Source organism: Schistocerca nitens, chromosome 2 (genome assembly GCF_023898315.1).
Source record: "Schistocerca nitens isolate TAMUIC-IGC-003100 chromosome 2, iqSchNite1.1, whole genome shotgun sequence".
Lineage (NCBI taxonomy): Eukaryota > Metazoa > Arthropoda > Insecta > Orthoptera > Acrididae > Schistocerca > Schistocerca nitens.
Window position 1 is genome coordinate 959,033,074 of NC_064615.1, and position 23,588 is coordinate 959,056,661.

The window sequence follows — 23,588 nt, forward strand, 5'->3', positions numbered from 1 at the left end:
CGAACCTGCAACCGTAGCAGTAGCGCGGTTCCAGACTGTAGCGCCTAGAACCGCTCGGCCACCCCGGCCGGCCTTCCTGAACGGTGATGTCATCTTCCAGCAGTATATTTGTCCGTGTCTCGGGGCCACAACCGTGCTACACTAGTTTGAGGAGCATTGTAGTGAAAAATGGTTCAAATGGCTCTGAGCACTATGGGACTCAACTGCTGAGGTCATTAGTCCCCTAGAACTTAGAACTAGTTAAACCTAACTAACCTAAGGACATCACAGACATCCATGCCCGAGGCAGGATTCGAACCTGCGACCGTAGCGGTCTTGCGGTTCCAGACTGCAGCGCCTTTAACCGCACGGCCACTTCGGCCGGCCATTGTAGTGAACTCACGCTGATGTCTCGGCGACCAAATTTGCCAGAAGTAAATCCATAGAACCCATGTGGTTCGCTATCGGGCGCCATCACCGTGTACGGAAATCAGCTGCCCGTTATTTACGCGAATTCTATGAGCTGTACGTAGAATGTAATGCCATGTATATCCACAAACCTAACAACTACCTGTCTGTTCCCTGATATGAAGAATCAGTGAGGTATTTGTGTCAAAGACGGACAAATAAGGTGGTTCATCAGTGTAGAGCAGCCATGTTAGACACTAACCGGAACTTTTTCGGCATTTTCTGGGCACTGTATCCTCGATCATCGGTGTTAGCACTACACAGCCAGACGGCGAAGCTTGAAAAGTGATCTACCCTAAAGCAGATGACATGATTTTCGCTGGGGCCGTCGCTGATACTGGCTATAAGTATAGTTGGAGGCGTCAGAAATTTACTGTGACGGCAGTTAAGGTAGGCATGTAGTGTGGTATTTCTTATACAATATCGTAGGTTAGAAATCGGTAGTGATTATAGAATTCTCTACGACGTGAGCGACGCAATAGACCTGCGGCTTAGGAATGATACACAGATCGGGGCCACGCTGAGGGCATCATGGCATCGACTTGGCGTCGTGACGTGACGTGATGCGATGCTGTGGTGTCACCGCCAGACACCACACTTGCTAGGTGGTAGCCTTTAAATCGGCCGCGGTCCGTTAGTATACGTCGGACCCGCGTGTTGCCACTATCAGTAATTGCAGATTGAGCGCCGTCACACGGTAGGTCTAGTCTAGAGAGACTCCCTAGCACTCGCCCTAGTTGTACAGCCGACTTTGCTAGCGATGGTTCACTGCCTACAAAAGCTCTCATTTTCAGAGACGACAGTTTAGCATAGCCTTCAGCTACGTCATTTGCTACGACCTAGTAAGGCGCCATATTCATTTACTATGAATGTTTTCTGAACAGATAATATTCTGAATCATGTACCGTTAAGAGCGATGTTCATCATTAAAGGATTAAAGTTAGGTATCAAACTAATTACGTCCGCTTTCTGAATTCTCATTCCTTGTCATGTTCCAGACCTCACGTCAGTATAGTTCTTCCCTCCTCACGCTAGCCTGCTTGAGCTAAAACGCGTGCATTTCGGCCTCCACTAGTAACCCGGTGTTGGCTCTCCTGCCAACACAACAGATGCAATGTAGACAAAAAACTCTGTAATTGGGTAAAATGCGCGAATTTGTGGAAAAGATATAATGCTAACAAGGAGAGGTCCCCAGCGTCGGGACCGACTTTTTGAAACAATGTATACAATGATGTAGATTAAGGTCCAACGAATCATACCGTGCAGCCATTCACACTGGTGGGCCCCCGTTTGCGAGTAATGGACGAGCAAAAAATGCTAACACTTTACGGACAAATAGGTATAATGGTTAAGGTACTGAATTCACATGTAAAAGGATGTGGCTTCGAAGTTTGATGAGTGCTACCTATTTTTTTAAAAAAAAAATCTTTATCGCAATGACTTTGATCAGTCTTTTTATCCCGTTATGTGGTTGAAATCTAATTTTTGCTGTTCCTTTCTCAAATCGTATTAGTCATCGTATGAAATACATGCTTTGCTTTCATTTTCACACCTATCAGTCTTTATCCACTTGAAATCCCCGTTCATGTGATTTTGATTATTGTTATGTATTAGCTTCGATTTAGTTGATTCCATTTTGTCGTATCAAGATATTTGATACAGAATCCTTAAACGACATAGCGAAAATATTAGTTGCAAATACTCTCCTGGATTAGATGAAATGTGTTTAAAAATATTCTAAGGTTATGAATAAATCAGGGAGTTTACAATAGAAGTGGCGAACTATACCGATTTCGACATTTAGTGAAGGGTCTATGGAGAGCCTAGCAACAGATAACAATGAAGTTATATTACATAAAATTCACATGAGGTACTAAAAGAATACTCCCATTAATGGTATTATAAGGGTCTGTTTCCTTTGCTCGCTTTGTATATAGGACCGGCAATAAACTTTCTCGAGGAAAGACAGTTGTTGTGCTTAAGGATGAAGGCTTGCACGCTATTACGTAAGTTGATTTCTTCGAACTATACATCGAAGACATAAGTAATGTAGATTATCTTGAAAGGTATCTGGACCGACTGGATACAACATTGTGGAATTAATCGGTCCGCGTAACTGCTACGATCACGATCGAGTATCCGACGAATACAACCAAAAAAAGAACGTGGACAACTGACACACACGGTCTGTTTAGATACACTATTACGCGCAACCGCTACAGAATACACTTCACTAGGACATAATGCCCTCACAACTACACAGAACACTGTTCTGACCGCTGACTGACATTTGCGACGTGCAGCACGTACTGCGGACATTGCACAGGTTCCCATCCGTTGTCAAATAGAGCGGCACAACTTTCAGCCTAAGCTAGGATCTGAATTTATGTTCGAGCATGCATTTTTCGCGATGTTTCTTTATTTTCGTCCAACTCCTGTACAACAACACTCACTCTAATATCCCTTCCGTATTGAGATTAGCATCAAAGGCTTGCAGTTAAGGCAAATGCAAAGTACAGTTGAAGATGTCATCTGCATTTTTTACTTAAGTGAGTGAAACACGGTAAAAGAAAAACGAAAGGAAGTTGGGAAGATTGTGTTTAACTTCCCGTCGACGTCATTAGAGACAGGGTACAAGCTGGGATTCTCTTAAGAATGGTGAAGGAAATCGCCCGTGCCCTTTCAAAGGAACCATCCCGACATGTGCCTGGAAAGATTTTGGAGAATCACGGAAACCTAAAACTGGATGGCCGGACACGGGTTTGAGTCGGCATCCTCCAAAATGCGAGTCCAGTGTGCTAACCACTGCGCTACCTCGCTCGGGAAAAGAGAAAGAAGGGGCGAAAATACTACACGAAGGAAAAATTTATTACTTCTCACTCCATGAAGCTCTAATTTCTTTGAACTGTCAGATCTGTAAATTAGTTATTGTAAAAGGTATCTTTCTCAATAATTAATGTTTACACTTGTTACCTTGTCCTTTAATTTTATTATTTTATGATACATTCTAATCTGAATGACACAGTTTGCATACGCCTTATATTTACGACTATAGAAGATCCATTCACATTTATGTGACCACCTTTCAGAAAGCTGAATAACCACCTTTTGAGGCGCAAACGTGCAGGTAGAGAGTCAGTGGTTCTGTGGAAGGTATCGACAAAGGATGTGAAGCCATGCCGACTTCTGTGCCGTGGCCAGCTGCTCTATGTTCTTCGGTTGAAGATGAATGGCGCGAACGGCCCGATTGAAGCAGTCCCACAGATTTTGATCGGCTTAAATACGGGGAGTTTGGTGACCATGGCGGTACAGCATTTACCTGCTGTAGACGCAGTTGCACCGAGGAAGAATCAAACTGCAAGCAGGAGTGGACGTAGCCCCGAGGATAGATGCATTCTTGTGTTAGTCAATTTTGCGTGTGAAAATAATGTTACCCAAGGAATGCCACGAAAACATTCACCAGACTATGACGCTTCGTCCTGTACACTTCCGACGATTGTTGCAGGGCCAACCACTACTTGTACGAAGAAGCATAAAACATGATTCACATGAAAACACCACCTGTCGCCATTCTGCTGACGTTCAGTTGCGGTTTTGGCGTGCAAATTCCAGCACCCGTCTCCGATCAACAGCTGTCAGCATAGTTGCATGATCCAGGCGCCTGTTGCGGAGGTGCATGCGAAGCAACATTCGCTGAACGGGCGTTGAGGAGACACACATTTGTGGGCTAGCAAAGAAAACGTTGCTAAGTTTTTTGCAAACGTGAACATAAAACTGGTGTGGATATGATTTGAAAGTTAAAAACGCAACGACTAAGAATCAGTAGCAATAAGAAAACAAGCATTGAATTCGGTGTTAGCCGGCCGCGGTGGCCGAGCGGTTCTAGGCGCTTCAGTCCGGAACTGCGCGACTGCTACGGTCGCAGGTTCGAATCCTGCGTCGGGCATGGCGATGTGTGGTGTCCTTAGGTTAGTTAGGTTTAAGTAGTTCTGGTTTAAGTAGTTCTAAGTTCTAGGGGACTGATGACCTCAGAAGTTAAGTCCCATAGTGCTCAGAGCCATTTGAACCAAACCGACGTTGAGATATCCTATAATTTATTGTTAACTGTACAACACTTTTATTGTGACGAGTACGATAACGCTTAACGCCAGTCTGTTAAAAATACGTAATTCATGCTCCGTATCAGTTGATACTCCGTAAAGATCATGTTGTAAAGTTCACAAACTGCTGTATGCGTGTCCACGTGTAAACCCAACATTTTGTTGACTAACACATAAGCAGAATAGTACTGTACATTAAACTCTTCTATCTCGGAAACCATTCGGAATAGGGCGTTTGTCCATATAAAGTTTTTGCCTGCAAATGGTCGTTCCTGTCACATCCCTGAAAAGTGACCATTCCTCCTGGCACACCCTGTACATAAATTTGTTTCGTGTTTACACATTTATTACTTGGCTGTATGGACCAGTGGCCGAATCTGTTTCAAAGGAGATAATAATACGAGAAACGTTCAGTATGTAATGCAACACATATATCTGAAGGCAGCTTAGTTTTCTTTAGCATTCCAGCACATCACCCTGTTTCTTTTGGATATAAAATCCCATTTCGGACTATAATCTCCATCCAATGCAAGAGATTTACACCACCCTACTGGGAGGGTCTGTATGCCCGCATGGTATCACCTACTGATCAACGTCGGAGTCAACGTTTTGCAGCATCATTAATCTCTCCCTCATCCACTTACAGCATCCTGCAGAGAGCATTCTTCATTCGACCAAACAGATGGTACTCGGAAAGTGCGAGATCCATGCTTTAGGGTGGATGAGGAAGAAGAGTTTAGTGAAGTTTTGTGAGCTGCTCTTGTGTGCGCAGATGTGTATGACGTTTTGTGTTGTCATGGACAAGGAGAAAGTCGTTTGCACTTTTGTGGCAATAAAACGTTGAAGTCGTTCCTTCAATTTCCTAAGGGCAGCACAACAAAGTTAAAAAAATGGTTCAAATGGCTCTGAGCAGTATGGGACTTGACTTCTGAGGTCATCAGTCCCCTAGAACTTAGAACTACTTAAACCTATCTAACCTAAGGACATCACACACATCCATGCCCGAGGCCCGTAGCGGTCGCGCGGTTCCCAACTGTAGCGCCTAGAACCGCTCAGCCACCCTGGCGGCAATAAACTTCAGAGTTGATCGTTGCACCACGTGGGAGGGCAACAAAGTGTCCACATTAACAACAGATATGTTCAGTTGTGGAGCGAGGTGTTTGACTGTGATTCGTCGAATGAGAATGTCGGCACGTTTCAACACTGCATGAGTCACATCCACTGGCACCGAACCAGCAGGTGGGACATCGGTCAGGTTTGTACTTTTGTTCATTGCCAGGCTTCTGTAGACGGTCTGCAAGCCCTTATGAATATCTTCGAAGCTCTGGTTTTCCTCCGAAAGAAACAGAATGACAGCGCTCGCCTTGGAATGCACCTCCGTTGGAGATGACACCTTGAAGCCTACGTATAACGCCGTCACATATAGGAACTTCGTGGAACTATAGTAGGTGAAGCGGGAATATTCCACAATGACTCTCAACAAATTCTTGATGTTTTGAAGCGAAATTGACAAAGGAAAAAAATTACATTGCTTATTGAACGTCCCTCGTAGAATGATGCCTTCATTTCGAATGTGGAGTTTGCTCCGCCCGCGTTATGTTTAGAACAAATGCTGATATGTATTTATTTATTTACTTATAGTTGCGGTCAGGTCGAACGTCGTTGTGAATAAAACAATAACTGCACTTGTACTTGTTCCAGGTTCTAGAAGCTACTCGTTAAGGATTAACCCTGCGGGACAGTAATGCGTCGGTCCGCAGCGTTTCACTGAAGACGTCCATCGGACAAACAGATCTGTTTGCGCCCCGGCGGAGAGGAATATGGACTGCGATTGGGCGATAACGAGCTGCCCTGCCGGACTTAACGTGGGCAGCCTGCCCTCTGAAGGCAAACACCCGCCGCGCTAGTGGCCGCGCCGCCCCACTTGCTGTCGGGATGGAGCGGTACGCAGGTCGCGTCGCCCTGGTGACGGGCGCCAACTCTGGCATCGGTGCCGCCACCGCACGGGCGCTGCTCGAGAAGGGGCTCAAGGTCGTCGGCCTCGACAAGAGGATCGACATGATCGAGGTAACTGATTAACCAGCACCCTCGGCGCACCAACTGAAAACCGTACAGTTTCAAAAACTGCGCCAATGCTTATGTTTCTAGCATTGTTTAGCTAGCTTTAATAGATGTACTAACGTTTTCAGTGCTAAAGAAAAATCAGTTGATGTGGACGGATAAGGTATTGTTTCTTTCTACTTTTGAGTCAATTACTTTTCTATGGTGCAGTCGTAACTGGTTTTCGGTCTTCATCCTCAAATGCTACAATAGAGAATAGAAAACCTTAAAATAAGACCTGAAAAAGATGGAATTACGTTCACTGGATTTACTTGGGAGCTTAGTAATGTGCTACAACAATGCATATAGTTCACACCTGCCGGCGGCATTTGATGAACAAGTGCTCATCACCGTTCACACAAACGGCTGTCGTTTTTTCCAAAATGTATTAACAACTCTTGCTGCTAAAAACCCCGACTGTAAGACTGTAACACTGTAAAAAGTGTGTTGGAACTTGCCGATATATTCACAGAGATTCAAAACGCGCTATCTCATGTCGGCAAACAAAGAAACTAAAACTGTCCTTAACGTTGCGTGTGGCTTATATATTTACATTTGTGAATCCCTTCCCTAGTTAGAGATTAAATAATATTAGGTTGTGATAACAATCTGCAGAGTAGCTCAAGGTCTAGGTTTGATTGATAGACGACAGTTTGTAGATGATAGTTTGTTTGTGAGACTGGGAAAGCAACAAATCCGTCTCGAGTCGAAGCTTTCTCCCTCTCTCTCTTTTTTTTGTGCTTTAATGTGTAATTCTGCATCTACATACATTACCCGCAAGCCACCGTACGGTGCATGACGGATGGTACCTTGTACCATCACCGGCATTTCCGTTTTATGTTCCACTCGAAAACGGAGAGAGGGGAAAACGACTGTCTACGTGCCTCCATACGGTTCGTAATTTGCGCTACCTTCGTGGCCCATCGTTAAACGTACGTTGGCAGCAGCGGAAACGTTTGGAAGTCAGTCACAAATGGTCGGTCTTGAAGTTTTCTCAGTAGTGTTTACCGAAATGAACATAGTCTTCCGTCGATGGATTCCCATGTACTTTCACGAAGCACCTCCGTGATACTCGCGTGTTGCTCGAATCTATGCTGACAAATCAAGTAGACCACCTCGGAGTTGCTTCTACATCTTTCTTTAACGTGACATGCTAGGGGTCCCAAATACTGCAACACTATTCAAGAATTCCTCTCACAAGAATTGTGATCGTGGTCTCCCAAAAAATTTTTATCGACAATACGCCTTCCACATATGCTCGTTTCATTTTATATTGTTTTGCAACGTTACACGTAGATACAGTGAGCACAACGGGTGTATGTGAAGATATTTCTATTGGTGTCTGAGGACGGTGCACTGAACATTACATCAGTATTTTGTCACTGCAGACTAAAAATTATAGACAATACAAATCATACGTTATAAGGCTGGATAGCACTTTCAGACACATGATTCAAGAGCAAATCGTGAATGCCTGCATTTCTCCTGGACAGCAGGTCTGGTGTGAAGTATCAAAATCAGGATGCAAAACGGTTAGTGTATATTGACAGGCGTAGTCCACTTAGTAGTGCGGTGTGGTGGTGGTGGTGGTTAGTGTTTAACGTCCCGTCGACAACGAGGTCATTAGAGACGGAGCGCAAGCTCGGGTTAGGGAAGGATTGGGAAGGAAATCGGCCGTGACCTTTCAAAGGAACCATCCCGGCATTTGCCTGAAATGATTTAGGGAAATCACGGAAAACCTAAATCAGGATGGCCGGAGACGGGATTGAACCGTCGTCCTCCCGAATGCGAGTCCAGTGTGCTAACCACTGCGCCACCTCGCTCGGTAGTGCGGTGTGTCCATACAGCCAAATGTTGTATGAACATATTAAGGTGTCTTGTATAAAAATATCCGCACCTAAACGTGTTACAACCTGTATAATAGCGTGCCTGTGTCAAGCAGCACAACACCAATACGGTGTCCGAATATTACAGGGTTGTTTTTCATACTCATCCGCATTAACTGACATTCTTTGTGCAAGGTGCCATTCATAACACCAAATTGAAATTATCTCCAAATTATCCTGTAGCCTCTAAGAAACTCAACGAAAGAACTATTGCTTACACTGCAGTCTCGTCAGCAAATAGTCGCCCTATGCGTTACATCGTTTATCAACATATAGAGAATAAGACCGGTCCCGTTACTCGTCCCTGGTGTGCTCTCGACGACAATCTGGTCTCATTTGTCGTCTGGGGAAACCTACTAGGTAGTATTACTTAAAACTCATCGAGTCACTCAATATCTGGGAACCTATTCCATGTTCTCGAACCTTCTTTAAACCTAGGAAAATAAAATTTGCCTGTTGCCTTTCGTCCGTGATTCGCAGGTTATCGTTCGCGAAAAGGACAAGCTGAATTTTGCACGAGCGGTGTTTTCTATGTCTCTGCTGATTTGCGGACAGAAACTTTTCTGTGCAAAAGTAATTCATTCTTTTGAACTCAGAATACGTTCATCAATTCCCCAGCGAAGCTACTTCAATGATATTGGTCTGTAGCATTACGGATGCGAGAGGCTATGCAAACTACGTAACGGACCAGTGCCAAAGAGTACTCTCCGTAACACCGAACAGGGATTCCATACCCACCTGACGTCATATATGTTTTCAGCTTTTTCAGTTGCTTCTGTATAACAAAGATGGCTATTACATTGTCTTTTATACGAGAGACTGTGCGACGGTCGGACGATGATGTCTTACTATCTTCCTGCGTGAATTACTTTTTAAACGCGAAATTAAAACTATTGTTCATATTACTGCCTTCTATTGTCTCACCAGACTGGACTGGTCCATGACCGACTGAATAGAAGCCTTCTACTCAGTTACTGATTTTATGTACGGCCAAAGTTTTCTCCATGTCTGGTCAAGATCTGCTATTGTATGGAGGTAGAAGTTGTGTGCTTCTTGTGTCTACTTATAGACACATGGGTTTCTGCTTTGCCTGGCGTCTGTTCCGTTTCCCTTTTTGAACCAAGTGCAGAATTCGCCGCTTCCTCAGCATTTTCCGAATTTTGTTATTAAACCAGAGTGGCTCTTGTCTGTCCCTAATCCACTCAGTAGGTGGCTAGGTTTGCTGTGGTGACAGACCTATAGCGCGCCGCGATGTCTTGGTTAAGATTATAAGGAGAGAGGTTTGCGTTGTAGCGAACAGCGGGAACCAACAGTAAAAAGCTTTTAAGTGTGATGCTACGTGTTGCGTAATTGACGTCTTCAATATTTTTATTTGTAGGTCTCAATTGTAGATGTCGTTCGTGAGTTTTTTTTAACAAAGTCTCCTTCCGTTATAGCGGATGTGCCTTAGATCGTGTTGCTACAACGACGATGTTGTTGAAACTGCGATATTTGCAGTCCCAAGAAATAACCCACGAACGTCGTCACTCATACGAAAAACATTTAGAAAAACAATGACCGAGAAATGGAACATTCGCCCTAATCAGCAGCCTGTTACATTAACTGATCCTTGTTGTTGCCTTGAAGTATAATATAACACGTGAAAAACACAATATTTTGTATGTTTTACAGGATTAATTTACATAGTCATCCGGTGTACAAGGCCATCATGATACGTTAAGCCACTGTCGTCGATGAAGGTGTTATAATATTTGTAAACAATATTTGATAATCTGTTACTCATCCAGACTGGGACAAAAACACATAGTACATGTAATTTCTTACAGTGCGGTGGTAACACAGTTAAAACGGTAAAGATTTGAACAGTAAATGGATGTAAAGGGAGAAAACGAGGAAAAACGTTAACACTGAACTCGAGAGCACTGCCTATATAACAATTTACATTAATGAAATGAAACTTTATGGTGTCAAAGAAATTTTTTTCAAGTCTCATACATCTGTGATGTATATATGCAGACAGACGTAACGGACGATAATTTCTACCATGGCGGGGATTCAAACGCAGTTCTCCTGCTCACTAGGTAGATGTGCTTACCATTACGCCACCCTGGCATAGCGGTTTTGCACAGCTGCAAAGAGTAACCCTAGGAAGCCTCCCTCCTCTACCAAACTGCCATTCGTTCCCCGGCCCACTTGGTATATGCTCTTAACTCGAACAGGATAGAAACCCAGGTTCGAATTCCGGCCTTGGTACAAATTTCCATACATCACCTCAGTCTGCATATATACAATTAACATTAAATTAACAATCCTAATAACGTTGGTACTTGACAAGGCTAATAAAAATAGATTTAAGAGGTATTACATATGGAAAGTGAGACAGAAACAGAGTGAAAGATAAATTGGGCAACTGTATCAACAGAATTTATAAAGTACATAAATAATCACAATAAAATAGAAATAAATACAGGAAACTGGACAAGTAGAAAAGACCAGACAGGTTGAGATGGAACGGAAAACTGAGAGAATTAAGAGATGTTTAGAGGAGGAGAAGTATTGAACTGTGTTTTGTCACTGAATATTAAGTCAGAATTGTGGGCCAGATATTTGTTGATTTCCAGGGCTTCCTACAGACCGAGTTTGTGGCCTTAGTATTCTAAGTGACATGGTACTATGAGTGGTAGCTGTCGTCTTAACAGTACATGCTCAGGTAATGAGACGTCATCATTCTACCATCACCAGCTGATTTTATGTTCTACCAGTCAAGTTGCTACATCTCTGCCTGATTGGCTAATATAAAACTTGTCACTATCAGAACAAGTATTTTTCTATACCCCATTTTTGTCAATACCTGGGTATTACCTTTGCTGTACATTGGGCTTTAATGTTCTTCACATGGTAGAAAATTCGAGAGTGGAGAGATGTCAATGTTTCCGCTACATTTTTCGATACCTCTCCTAGGTATTGTACACCATTCTTGCAGTCAACGCAAAGACCAGCAGAGGGAGCACAGAAGAGTAGAATTTTTTATTCTTGTTTCCGACGACGAGCACAGGTTTGTAGCTACTGACTGTAACAAGAAATTTGTACCTCAGTCTACATGATTGACATCTTTTCCAGTTTTATAATACAGCAGTGCCCTGTTGTTAACAAGAACAATGTTGCTTCGGACATGCATGCATGTCAGGCACTGTGGCGACTACAACCGTTATCATATACATGGAACGTATTCAAAGTTGTGAATACGAACGACCATCAGCTGAATAAGAGAAGAATGACAGTGAAAATTTGTGCCAGCGCGCCACTCGAACTTCCTGCCTTACGTGTGTACTCACATTAACCGCTTTCCTTTCCGTGCACGACTCACAGGCAGGCGTAATCGTCCATATGTCGCTGTTGCTGCAACACAACCTTTACTCATATTGTGTACATATTAGTGTACCCCAGCTGTCGGTGTCTAGTGTAATCCATCGTATACTGCGAACGTTTTCAGATGTCAGCGAGTCTTGTAACAGAGGCGGGATGTGGGGAGCACTCCAGTATTCACCTAGTGGTATGTGGAAAACCGCCTAAAATCCACATCCAGGCTGGCTGGCACACAAGCCTTAGTTGGTAATCCGCCAGGCGAATTCGATCTGGGGCCGGGGCGCCTACCTGAGTCCAGGAAGCAGCTCATTAGTGCTCTTGGCTATCCTGGCGGGTAATAATACTCGATCACCTATATCTACCAAATCGACCCTTGTTTCCTCTTCTATCACATTAGACAAATCTTCCCCTTTTTAGAGGCTTTAAATGTATTCTTTCCACCTATCCACTTTCTCCTCTGCCTTTAACAGTGGAATTCCCATTGCGCTCTTAATGATATCATCCTTGCTTTTGATGTCACCGATTGTCGTTTTGGCTTTCCTGTATGCTGAGTCTGTCCTTCCAACAGTCATTTCGTTTTTCATTTCTTTGCATTTCGTCTTAGCTCTCCTGCACTTCCTATTTATTTCATTTCTGAGCGATTTATATATCTGTATTCCTGAGTTATCCAGAACATTTTTGTGCTTTCTCCTTTCATCGATCAACTCAAGCGCTTCTTCTGTTACACTTAGTCTCTTCACAGTTACCTTCTTTGTACCTATGTTTCCGTTTCCAACTTCTATGATTGCCCTTTTTAGAGATGTACGTTCTTCTTCAACAGTACTGCCTACTGAGCTATTCCTTAATGCTGTATCTATAGCCTTAGAGAACTTCAAGTGCCTTAAACTTCAGCCTACTCTTCCTCTCTTCTATATTGTGATCTGAGTCTATATATTCTCCTGGGTAAATCTTATAATCCAGTATCTGATTTGTGTGTCTCTGTCTGACCATGATGTAATCTAACTGAAATCTTCCCGTATCACCTGGCCTTTCCCAAATATACCTTCCCCTCTTGTGATTCTTGAACACAGTATTCGGTAGTATTAGTTGAAGTTTATTACAGAACTCAATTAGTCTTTCTCCTCTCTCATTCCTTGTCCCAAGAACACATTCTCCAGTAACTTTTCTTCTATTCCTTTCCCTACAGTTGCTTTCCAGTCCCCTATGACTATTAGATTTTCATATCCCTTTACATCCTAAGTTACCCTTCCAATATTCTCATATACTTTCTCTATTTCTTCATCTTCAGCTTGCAAAGTTGGCATGTATACCTGAATTATCATTGTTGCTGTTGGTTTCCTGTCGATTCTGATAAGAACTATACTATCACTGACCTGTTCACAGTAACATTACCTCTGCCCTATCTTCCTGTTTATAACGAATCCTACTCCCATTATCTTATTTTATGCTGCTGTTGATATTACCCTATACTCATCTGACCAGAAATCTTCGTCTTTATTCCATTTCACGTTAGTGGCCCCTGTAACCTCCCCACAAAAATTCATTCACATTTAGTGTAACCTCAAAACAGAAAAATTGCTTAAACCTCTCAACAGTAAAAAATATAATTATGTCGTTCACATTCAGTGTAACATCCCAACAAAAAATAAATTCAGTAACCTGGTAATAATACAATGTAACAAACCTCTCAATTAAATTGTCGCTCACTTACAACTTTTCAGTAATTGACTGTGAATTTAACCTGGTAAATTTTGGACGTCACCAGTGCTGCGTCATGGCCCTGAAAGATCATTCTGAATAAAAAAAAGAAAAATTCTTACCTCAATGAAGTCGCCGGATAACGCATATATATCTGCTCTTACAATAAATTTTTCTGGCACAGCCGTGTGCAATGCTGGCCGATAGATTTGTCATTTATGAAAGGAAACAACTGATTTTTCTTTTGCAATAATCGGGATGATCATGGATTGGAGAAATTAGTAAATTCTTTAAATTGAAATGAATGGTTGTTAAAAGTTATTTTTTTATGAGAAAGATTATTATTAGGACATTTTTAAAACATTTACATGGGACTTGAGATAACAATAGTACTTATGCGCGAGGCTGCTTTTTTACTTTATACAATAATGCTCAGGCTCCGGCATCGCTGCACCACGACCGGCCCAGCCAACACGATACACGAGACCAGACAAGACTGCTCGCTAGCAACAACTTACTGCTACTGCTACACACTTCCTACTGCAGTCAACACTGCTCTCTGGTCTGAGATTCTCTTATACCTTGCATACTGCAGGCAGCGCGTGAGCAATGCATCGAAATTACATCTGCTCGGACCTCTTACATCCCTACTATATCTAGATTGAGCCTTTGCATTTCCCTCTGCAGATTTTCTAGTTTCCCTACCACATACAAGCTTGTGACATTGCATGCACTGACTCAGGCAACTTATCCTTTCGTTGATTATTCAGTCTTTTTGTCATGGCCGTCTTCCACTTGAGTCCCTTCCTGGAGATCCAATTGAGGGACTATTCCGGAATCTTTAGCCAATGGAGAGATCATCATGACATTTTCTTCAATTACAGGGAACATTTCCTGTGGATACACATTACGTGTCTTTAGCGCAGTGGTTTCCATTACCTTCTGCGTCGTCATAAGATTGATCGTTGCTGATTCTTCCGCCTTCAGGGCAGTTTCCCACTCCAAGGACAGGAGACTGCCCTGAACCTCTGTCCCCTCCTCTGCCCACTTGACAAAGCCTTTGGCCGAATGAGGGTGACTTCTTATGCCAAAAGTTATGGGCCTTGAATGCTGATTAATTGAATTTAAGCAGTGGTGGTATTTGAACCTGGGACTGCGGACGTTTTGTTTACTAATCAAAGATGCTACCCCTAGACCACAGGTTAATGACGCCCTATCAAAACCATGTGCTGCACATTGGAGTGGACCTCTAATTAGTGAAGAAACAATTGCATCAACATGCTGTGTAAAATATAGAATCATGTTAGAAGAGATTGCTCCCACGTGAGACACCAGAAGCAGTAAATAGTGGGTGAACAGGTGATGTTACAGGTTACAGCGGTAGTTTGGCAGCCTTCATTATGGTGCACTTTTCATATCAAATTGATGTATAAATTAATGAAATTATAAAATCTGATTGATTTATGACTTTAACCTAATGATCTGATGAGTGGTTTTTCATGTATCTCCTCCCCTTCCACATCCCCTTAACTTGTTGTTCTGTTAACTGATTGATGACACCCTGGGGGCTGATCTATGACGCACTGAGGACAATCCGTTCATCTGAGAAATTCCCACCCCTCCCTCCTCCACCTTTTCCTCCTCCACCTCCTCCTGCTCCTTCTCTTCCTCCTCCTCCTCCTCCCCTCCTCCTCAACCCCTCTCGGAATTCCCTCCCAAATACAAGCACACCATTGATATAAAATTAATTGACTAATTAATTAAATTGGTCAATTAATTACCCTCCCCCTCTGTGAAATATTCCAGCCCTCCTTCCCCTCCCTCACTCCCCTCCACACCCCTCACCCACCTGGAAACTGGAGGGAAGAAGGCTCAGTTGATTTGAAGGGATATTGATAGCGGTGTATGGGATCACATAGTTGTAACATTATAGCGTGTTTAAGTGCAGAACTGTGTAGCCTTAGGTGTGCATGTGCTTATGTTCTATGATGATTTCTCTCTTGCCAATACCTTCTTGCTACTGACTCCAGGCCGGCCGTGGTGGCCGAGCGGTTCTAGGAGCTACAGACTGGAACCGCGCGACCGCTACGGTCGCAGGTTCGAATCCTGCCTCGGGCATGGATGTGTGTGATGTTCTTAGGTTAGTTAGGTTTAGGTAGTTCTAAGTTCTTGGGGACTGATGACCTCAGAAGTTAAGTCCCATAGTGCTCAGAGCAATTTGAACCATTTTTTACTGACTCCCGATACTAGAAAAATACCTCAGAGTTGTAGCACAAGTGATTTACGTAAAATGCTTCAAACTTCGTCTGTCTGGAGCTCTAATACGCATAAACCATAATTTTCTTCTTGGCTGTGTGTTATATCACCCTAACACTCTCATATCTACCATACGTCGATAAGGGGTGCCAACCTTCTCAACATGCACGCACGTGGAGAGATCTTATGCACTTGGGTAGGTGCCACGAGTAAGACTGGTGTGCAACAGTCTTCGCTGGACAGCAGTTACAGACTCAGCTCGCTCTCTTCCTTCACGGAATGCGGAATGTCGTGGGTGTAGTACCCTCTTGGTCAGTTGAAAATTAAATTGGAGATAGTGTTGCAGGAAAGGTCGGTTGAAGACAGTGTGAGGGTATGTCACTCTCCAAATTTACCTTATGAATGTGAGAATACCCTGTGACTCCAACCCACGTACGGAAAGATGGACACTCACAACCGTAAATTCTGAACTATGATGCAAGTGTTAGAAATATGTATATAATCTAACTGCATTGGCATAAGACGCTGTCTCGTATACTTTAGTATGTAAGTCCGAGAACTAATCATGAATAGACGTACTACAGTCGCTAGATTCTCAAAATAGTATATGGTACTGTCAAAGTAGTGGAGTGGTGGTTTATCGATGATTAAAAAATTGGGAAGCATGCTGCAATGTTATTGGTTGGCTTTGAAATTACTGGGAAACTGGTAAAATTGGTCGCACCATCAACTTTGGTGCTTATTACAGTGCATCATCACACATCGACGATCTCTTTTCCACCCTAACCGTCCACTGCTGTGCTGTTCATTACGACTTTTTTGATGTCGAAAGAGTCTTGGTGGGAGCAACACCTTCTGAGGACGCCCAGTACCGATTGTGTACATGGCTGCAATATGAAGAATATATGGTCTTGATCTCTTTCAAACAGAACACCGAGACATCGACAGTGCAAGATGAGAATAAATGTAGAGGCCATCACCTTCGCATGTTCCTCAATGCCGCAAATTGTTCCAGTTTCCATACGTCGCGAAGTCTTTCCCTTTTTTTCAGTAAGAAACACCGCTTCTGTCGTTTATTTCTACCATCCTGTGTGTTGTTGGAGTAGCATAGTTAACACCATGCGATGTCCAGCTTTCTGTGAGAACCAATGGATCGAAACGTTTTCATGTCGTATTAGCACCTGACACAGACCTCGAAGTCATGTGGAAAAACAAAATGTACGGCTATGTATGCAGCTGTAGTCATACACTGCTTTGATGTTACAGCAATAACAATATATCAAACTGCTTATGAAACAACTACACAGGAACCCTCTCCTTGTGACTGATTGTCACTGCAGGTGAAAAACCTTTACGCAGGTCCGTAGAAGCGACTTCGATCACTGATCGCTTTCTGCACAGTACCGATACACGTATATTTAATGGGGTCACCACATATGGTGAAAGTCAACACACAGATGGTATTTGTTTCCTGACATAATGAAAACCCTATCTTAATTCTGACGACTGTTCAGATGAAGAGGTGGTCGCATAGTTCTTGTGCACTACGTAAGATACAACAGGGAGCAGAAAGCAAAATGATTTCGGGTGTGCCGCAGGGGAGTGTCGTAGGACCGTTGCTATTCACAATATATATAAATGATCTTGTGGATAACATCGGAAGTTCACTGAGGCTTTTTGCGGATGATGCTGTAGTATATCGAGAGGTTGTAACAACGGAAAATTGTACTGAAATGCAGGAGAATCTGCAACGAATTGACGCATGGTGCAGGGAATGGCAATTGATTCTCAACGTAGACAAGTGTAGTGTGCTGCGAATACATAGAAAGAAAGATCCTTTATCATTTAGCTACAATATAGCAGGTCAGCAACTGGAAGCACTTAATTCAATAAATTATCTGGGAGTAGGCATTACGAGTGATTTAAAATGGAATGACCATATAAAATTAATCTTCAGTAAAGCAGATGACAGACCGAGATTCATTGGAAGAAGGAAATGCAGTCCGAAAACAAAGGCAGTAGGTTAAAGTACACTTGTTCGCCCATTGCTTGAATACTGCTTACCGGTGTGGGATCCGTACCAGACAAGGTTGATAGAAGAGATGGAGAAGATCCAACGGAGAGCAGTGCGCTTCATTACAGGATCATTTAGTAATCGCGAAAGCTTTACGGAGCTGATGGATAAACTGCAGTGGAAGACTCTGCAAGAGAGACGCACAGTAGCTCGGTACGGGCTTTTGTTGAAGTTTCGAGAACACCGAGGAGTCAAGGCCGGCCCGTGTGGTCGAGCGGTTCTAGGCGCTTCAGTCTGGAACCGCGCGACCGCTACGGTCGCAGGTTCGAATCCTGCCTCGGCATGGATGTGTGTGATGTCCTTAGGTTAGTTAGGTTTAAGTAGTTCTAAGTTGTAGGGGACTGATGACCTCAGATGTTAAGTCCGATAGTGCTCAGAGCCATTTCAACCATTTTTCGAGGAGTCAAGCAGTATATTCATCCCTCCTATGTACATCTCGCGAAGAGATCATGAAGATAAAATCAGAGAGATTAGAGCCCACACAGAGGCATACCGACAATCTTTCATTCCGTGCGGTCTAAGGTGCTGCAGTCATGGACTGTGCGGCTGGTCCAGGCGGAGGTTCGAGTCCTCCCTAGGACATGGGTTTGTGTGTTTGTCCTTAGGATAATTTAGGTTATGTAGTATGTAAGCTTAGGGACTGATGACCTTAGCAGTTCAGTCCCATGAGCACACGTTTGAACATTTTTGAATCTTTCTTTCCACAAACAATACGAGACTGGAATAGAAGGGAGAACCGATAGAGGTGCTCAAGTTACCCTCCGCCACACACCGTCAGGTGGCTTGCGGAGTATGGATGTAGATGTAGCTGTAGAAGTTCTCAAAATTCTTGGTTTCTCATTTTCATTTGATTTACGGTCTTTGAAGAATTCCGAAAATATAAGCTTTTGGTTGGTACATGCTTGGTGCTTTAATTCGAATAGTTTGTGTTAAAAATTTGACATTGGATGACTACGTTAAGTTTCTTTATATACACGATCAAGTTAAGACTGGCAACCTGTGGTCATAAATTTCACGGTTCTCGGGAAAGAAACAAGAATATTATTACCTTTCGTGGCAACAGCTTCTTTGTTCAAGTAGTTACGACACTCCGAGGTGCAGAATGGAAATTAGTTAAATGGGAAACTTGATCTTTCTCGTAATGAGAAGGATTTTTGTCCGTCGTTTATTTCTTGCAGGCTCAAGAACTGAAGGACGCTCCGGGAAAGCTGTATCCATTGCAAGGTGACGTTAGCAGCGAGGAGAGTATTCTGTGCGCCTTCAAGTGGATAAAGGAGAATTTAGGAGGAGTCGATGTTCTTATCAACAGCGCTGGAGTTTGCGGAGAAAGTCTTCCAACAAGTAAGTGAACCACAGTTCACCTCCATTCAAGTAATAAACATGACAACTCATGATGCGGCAAAGAACAGGGAAAGAGATTTAACGTTTATATAGACAGATGGTAAATTACGGACATAGCCTGTGATGAAATGACTTCTTGTACGCTTACTGTTCTTCTCTTGCCACTGTTGGATGTCTTGTTTGTCTAGTGTAGTAAATGGTTCAAAATGGTTCTGAGCACTATGGGACTTAACATCTATGGTCATCAGTCCCCGAGAACTTAGAACTACTTAAACCTAACTAACCTAAGGACAGCACACAACACCCCGCCATCACGAGGCAGAGAAAATCCCTCACCCCGCCGGGAATCGAACCCGGGAACCCGTGCGTGGGAAGCGAGAACGCTACCGCACGGCCACGAGATGCGGGCCTAGTGTAGTATGTTGTAAGAACTGCGTGTAGCATAAGAAGCAAAGTTTTTAATAAATATTAACACAATTTTCGATAAAGCGTCGTTCAGTTCACTAAGTATGAAATGCTCAGTCAAGCTCGAAAGAACAAAAGAGGCAGATGATACAACAATTAAAGTAATAATACGCCGCCTTGTGAAAATAGCGAAAGGAAACCAGTAGTCTATGGCTGGCCGATGAGGCAGTTCCATGATGAAATAGCACAGAGAGTGCGTGATGATAAGCCAGATCATAAGACCAGCTATAGATCACGTAGCTAAAGCAAACCAACAGGCGGGAAGATGAGGCAGTGCCATGTTGAAACGGTAAACACAATGCGATATAAGCCAGCTGTTGAGGCTATCTATAGGACACGTAACTGTTGTTCATAGCTCGAGGAATTTGAACGAAAAATAAAGAGGAGGAATTTCTCAGCTAACACACACACACACACACTGGGAGAGGTTTATTTCGTCCTACATAAGCATAAGCCGCAACTACATCAATTTGGAACACAGCCTGACATTTACAGTTAACTATAGTAGTGCAGTATAAGGGATATACCAGCGTATTACAGTAAGCGAAACTGCGGATTTAGCTTCAGATAATGCCGATCTGCTAGTTTGTTTTGTTTTGATCTGTAATAGTTCCGTAACAACGACAGTTTACAGTCATTCCATTAGACAGATGATGGTTGTCCATACTCGAAATTGTGAATACATTTCCTGACACTGAAGACTGACGACCGTTGATTAACAGCAGCAGTAGCGGCGCGACATTGGGATGATCTCACTGGGGTTTGACTGAGAGACTAATGATCTCATATAGATATTGCTTTCCTCGATTCCTCCCCAACAGTTGGTAAAATCATTAAATAAATATCACGTATTTTATTTACACTGATGAGGCAAAACATAATGATCGATTACTTAAAAGTGTGTTGGTCTACATTCATAGGGCAATACAGAAGCGATTCTGCCTGCAATGGATTGTACAAGCCAATGATAAATTTCCAGAGGTTTTCCCCGCTCAAATATTATTTTCAAGCATACGTGAAGAAAAATATTAATTCCAAATTTTTGCTTCGTGATTGTAGAAGTTCGCAAGTGAAGGAAAATTATTTTTATTAATGATTTATGGAAAAAAAATGTTTCTTGTTCTCATCCACAAAGAACTTCCTAGCCATCCTTCAGCCAAGAATTCTGGGGTATGGAGTATCTGGATGACCAGTGAGTGATCACAAAGTCCCATTACCCTCCATGCCGTGTCCACATCTTCGTATATGGTTGCATTAACATGGGAACATGACAGACGACAACTATGAAGATGAAGATGTGTGACTCTTCTTAATTGTTTATTCCAGAGTGTCTGCATACGCGATCGTTTTCACAAAACAGTATTGTTCTCCAGCTTGTACGATGTGAAATTCTCCTCAACACTGCTGGCATGATGGCAGTAAATGCATCTCCAGCAGAATCCTTACGTACATCTGTCTTGCAACGTGTGGCAACAACCTTCCATTTGATGAACACCCCAAAATGCATTGTCGCAAGATGACAGATCAGGACTTCGGAGTGGCTTCTCCAAAAGTTGCAAGCAAATGTACAGAACAACGTCCTGCCCATTTATGAAGAAATACCTCATTGAGGCATTCTTTAATGGCGATATCAGAATGGTCTAGAGCCCCATCCTGCTGAAATCATATATATCCGACCAGTTCCCGATCTGGCAGATCTGGAATAAACCAGTCACCTGACATAGTGAGATTGCTATGTAATTCACAGCACCCATGAAGAAATATGGAGCTACCAAGTGGGTTTCCTGACACTGCAGCTAAGTTCGTGGTAGGTTGTGTTCACGTTCGGCATAAAAATGTGAATTTTCTTTACTCCAGAAAAGTTTCTGGCTTAGCACTGCGATATATTGCCCATTTTTCCGAAGAAAAAAACATTTTTTCCCTTGAAGAAATAGTTATAAAGAAATCAATCATTCGCCCACTCAAGCTTGATGACTTTTGCATGTCGTTGTCAATCAGTTCGTTCGCAAACGAAGGTTTACATGCCTTTAGCTTGAAATTATACTTTATATTTTTTTTTGTGACGTCGAGTTCAGAAGATACAATTCTAGTGACCACATCCGAACGCATCGACTCCTTTTGGCGATCCTTCGGCAGATGCTGCATCCTGCACGCAGGTTTCCAGTCATGTTGATGGTCGTCCTCAGCGGGGTTTACCTCTTATGCAGTCAGCTGAATAGAGCTTTTTCTCCTACCGTGAAATTTTTGGTTTTAGTGGGGAAGATTTATGAAGCATTTCAATGAAATCAAGCCGAACAGTTCTGATTGATTTTTCTGTATGTTATCGTTCGTGAACTCACGTTCCCATTGCGATCCGTTCCTTCACGGCGTAAGTGGACTCATCTGTCATAATTTAGTAACAACAATTAGATAACAGTTGATTAACGTATCTGTAATACTTATGGGGTAATGGGACTTGGTGATAACCCTGTATATGTAGTCGAGGCGCACGCGGAACAGTGGCCAAGGAGTAAGAGACAGGGCACCCCATCCTCTATTTCCAGGCGTAGACAACATTTTTCACGATGTCATTCATCCTTGACGTTTTCGTTCAACATGCCACACTCAGTCATAGGTCTTCCTGATGAGCATATGTATTTCAGACCAGATTCAACTATGGAGCACCAGTCCGTGAAACAGAACTGAAATGTTTACAGTGTAATACATTTTGAGTTATAACTCCAAAATTAATTATATCAACCAGAATTAAGTTATATCACTTGCAATGCGTATAACTACAACCTGTTCACTTTTTCTCGTTGCCTGAGCAAAGGGAGCGTGCAGTGTGGAGGGAGCAGCACCTCGACTGCCGCAGGGGAAAGGGGGGGGGGTGTTAATTTGCGGAGAGCAGAGGCGAGAAGAGTTCTCGTATTACCTACAAAGCGCACGGTCGGAACTTTCTACCGATTCTTTGCTGTGATGCACACGATGCGAGGAATAGAAAAAAATGGCTCTGAGCACTATGGGACTTAACTGCTGTGGTCATCAGTCCCGTAGAACTTAAAACTACTTAAACCTAACTAACCTAAGGACATCACACACATCCATGCCCGAGGCAGGATTCGAACCTGCGACCGTAGCAGTCGCGCGGTTCCAGACTGTAGCGCCTAGAACCGCTCGGCCACTCTGGCCGGCAATAGAAAATTTTTGTGAAAGCACTATTTACGTAGACGTTTATCTTCACATGTGGTACATATTCGTAGGACACCACAAAGACAAAGAAACGAATGCACACCTGTTAGTTGCCCACTGAACGACTGTTACTGCAGCGCTGAACTCTGATAGATCGTACACTTTGGTAGAAATTGCAAAAGGCACGTAACGTTTAGAATTAGTTTAAAAAATTCCGAGCAGAACTACGGCTCTCAAGGAACAAGACAGACAGACTATAGTATGCGAAATAACTCCCCAATAATATTGGTTTGCGTCGCTGTTAGACGAAACAAACGTGGGCCTACCCTACAATAAAGGAATGCACAGCTAAAGTCTACCAAACTGTCAGCCTCACATGCAGACATTATGTTCGTATTTTCGTATTCGCTTGTTTCAATCAGTGCTTCGTAGGCCTCTGTGTGAAATCTAATGGGACTTAACTGCTAAGGTCATCAGTCCCTTTGGTAGGCCTCTCACATCTTATGCTGAAGATGGACGTCTGCGTCATATCCCCTTCCCCATCTTGCTATACTCAGTGGCTTCAACGTTAAGACAGATGCGAGAGGCATTCAATACGTAATGCAACACCATTTTAGCTCAGCCAATTGCGATTAAGAAGATGCGGAATTTGATGTGGGACATGGAGGAATATTACTGCTTCAG

At 43.0% G+C, this 23,588-nt stretch overlaps 1 protein-coding gene across 1 annotated transcript in view; it reads left to right on the forward strand.

Annotated features, from left to right (window-relative positions):
* The first annotated feature begins 6,482 nt into the window (after window positions 1-6,482).
* Window positions 6,483-23,588, forward strand: part of LOC126235473 (dehydrogenase/reductase SDR family member 11-like) — a 70,806-nt gene continuing 53,700 nt past the window's right edge. Inside the window, exons 1-3 of the mRNA XM_049944194.1 lie at window positions 6,483-6,614; window positions 13,873-13,878; window positions 19,106-19,243. Coding sequence (XP_049800151.1) covers window positions 6,483-6,614; window positions 13,873-13,878; window positions 19,106-19,243 — 276 coding nt within the window. The remainder of the gene's footprint in view (window positions 6,615-13,872; window positions 13,879-19,105; window positions 19,244-23,588) is intronic.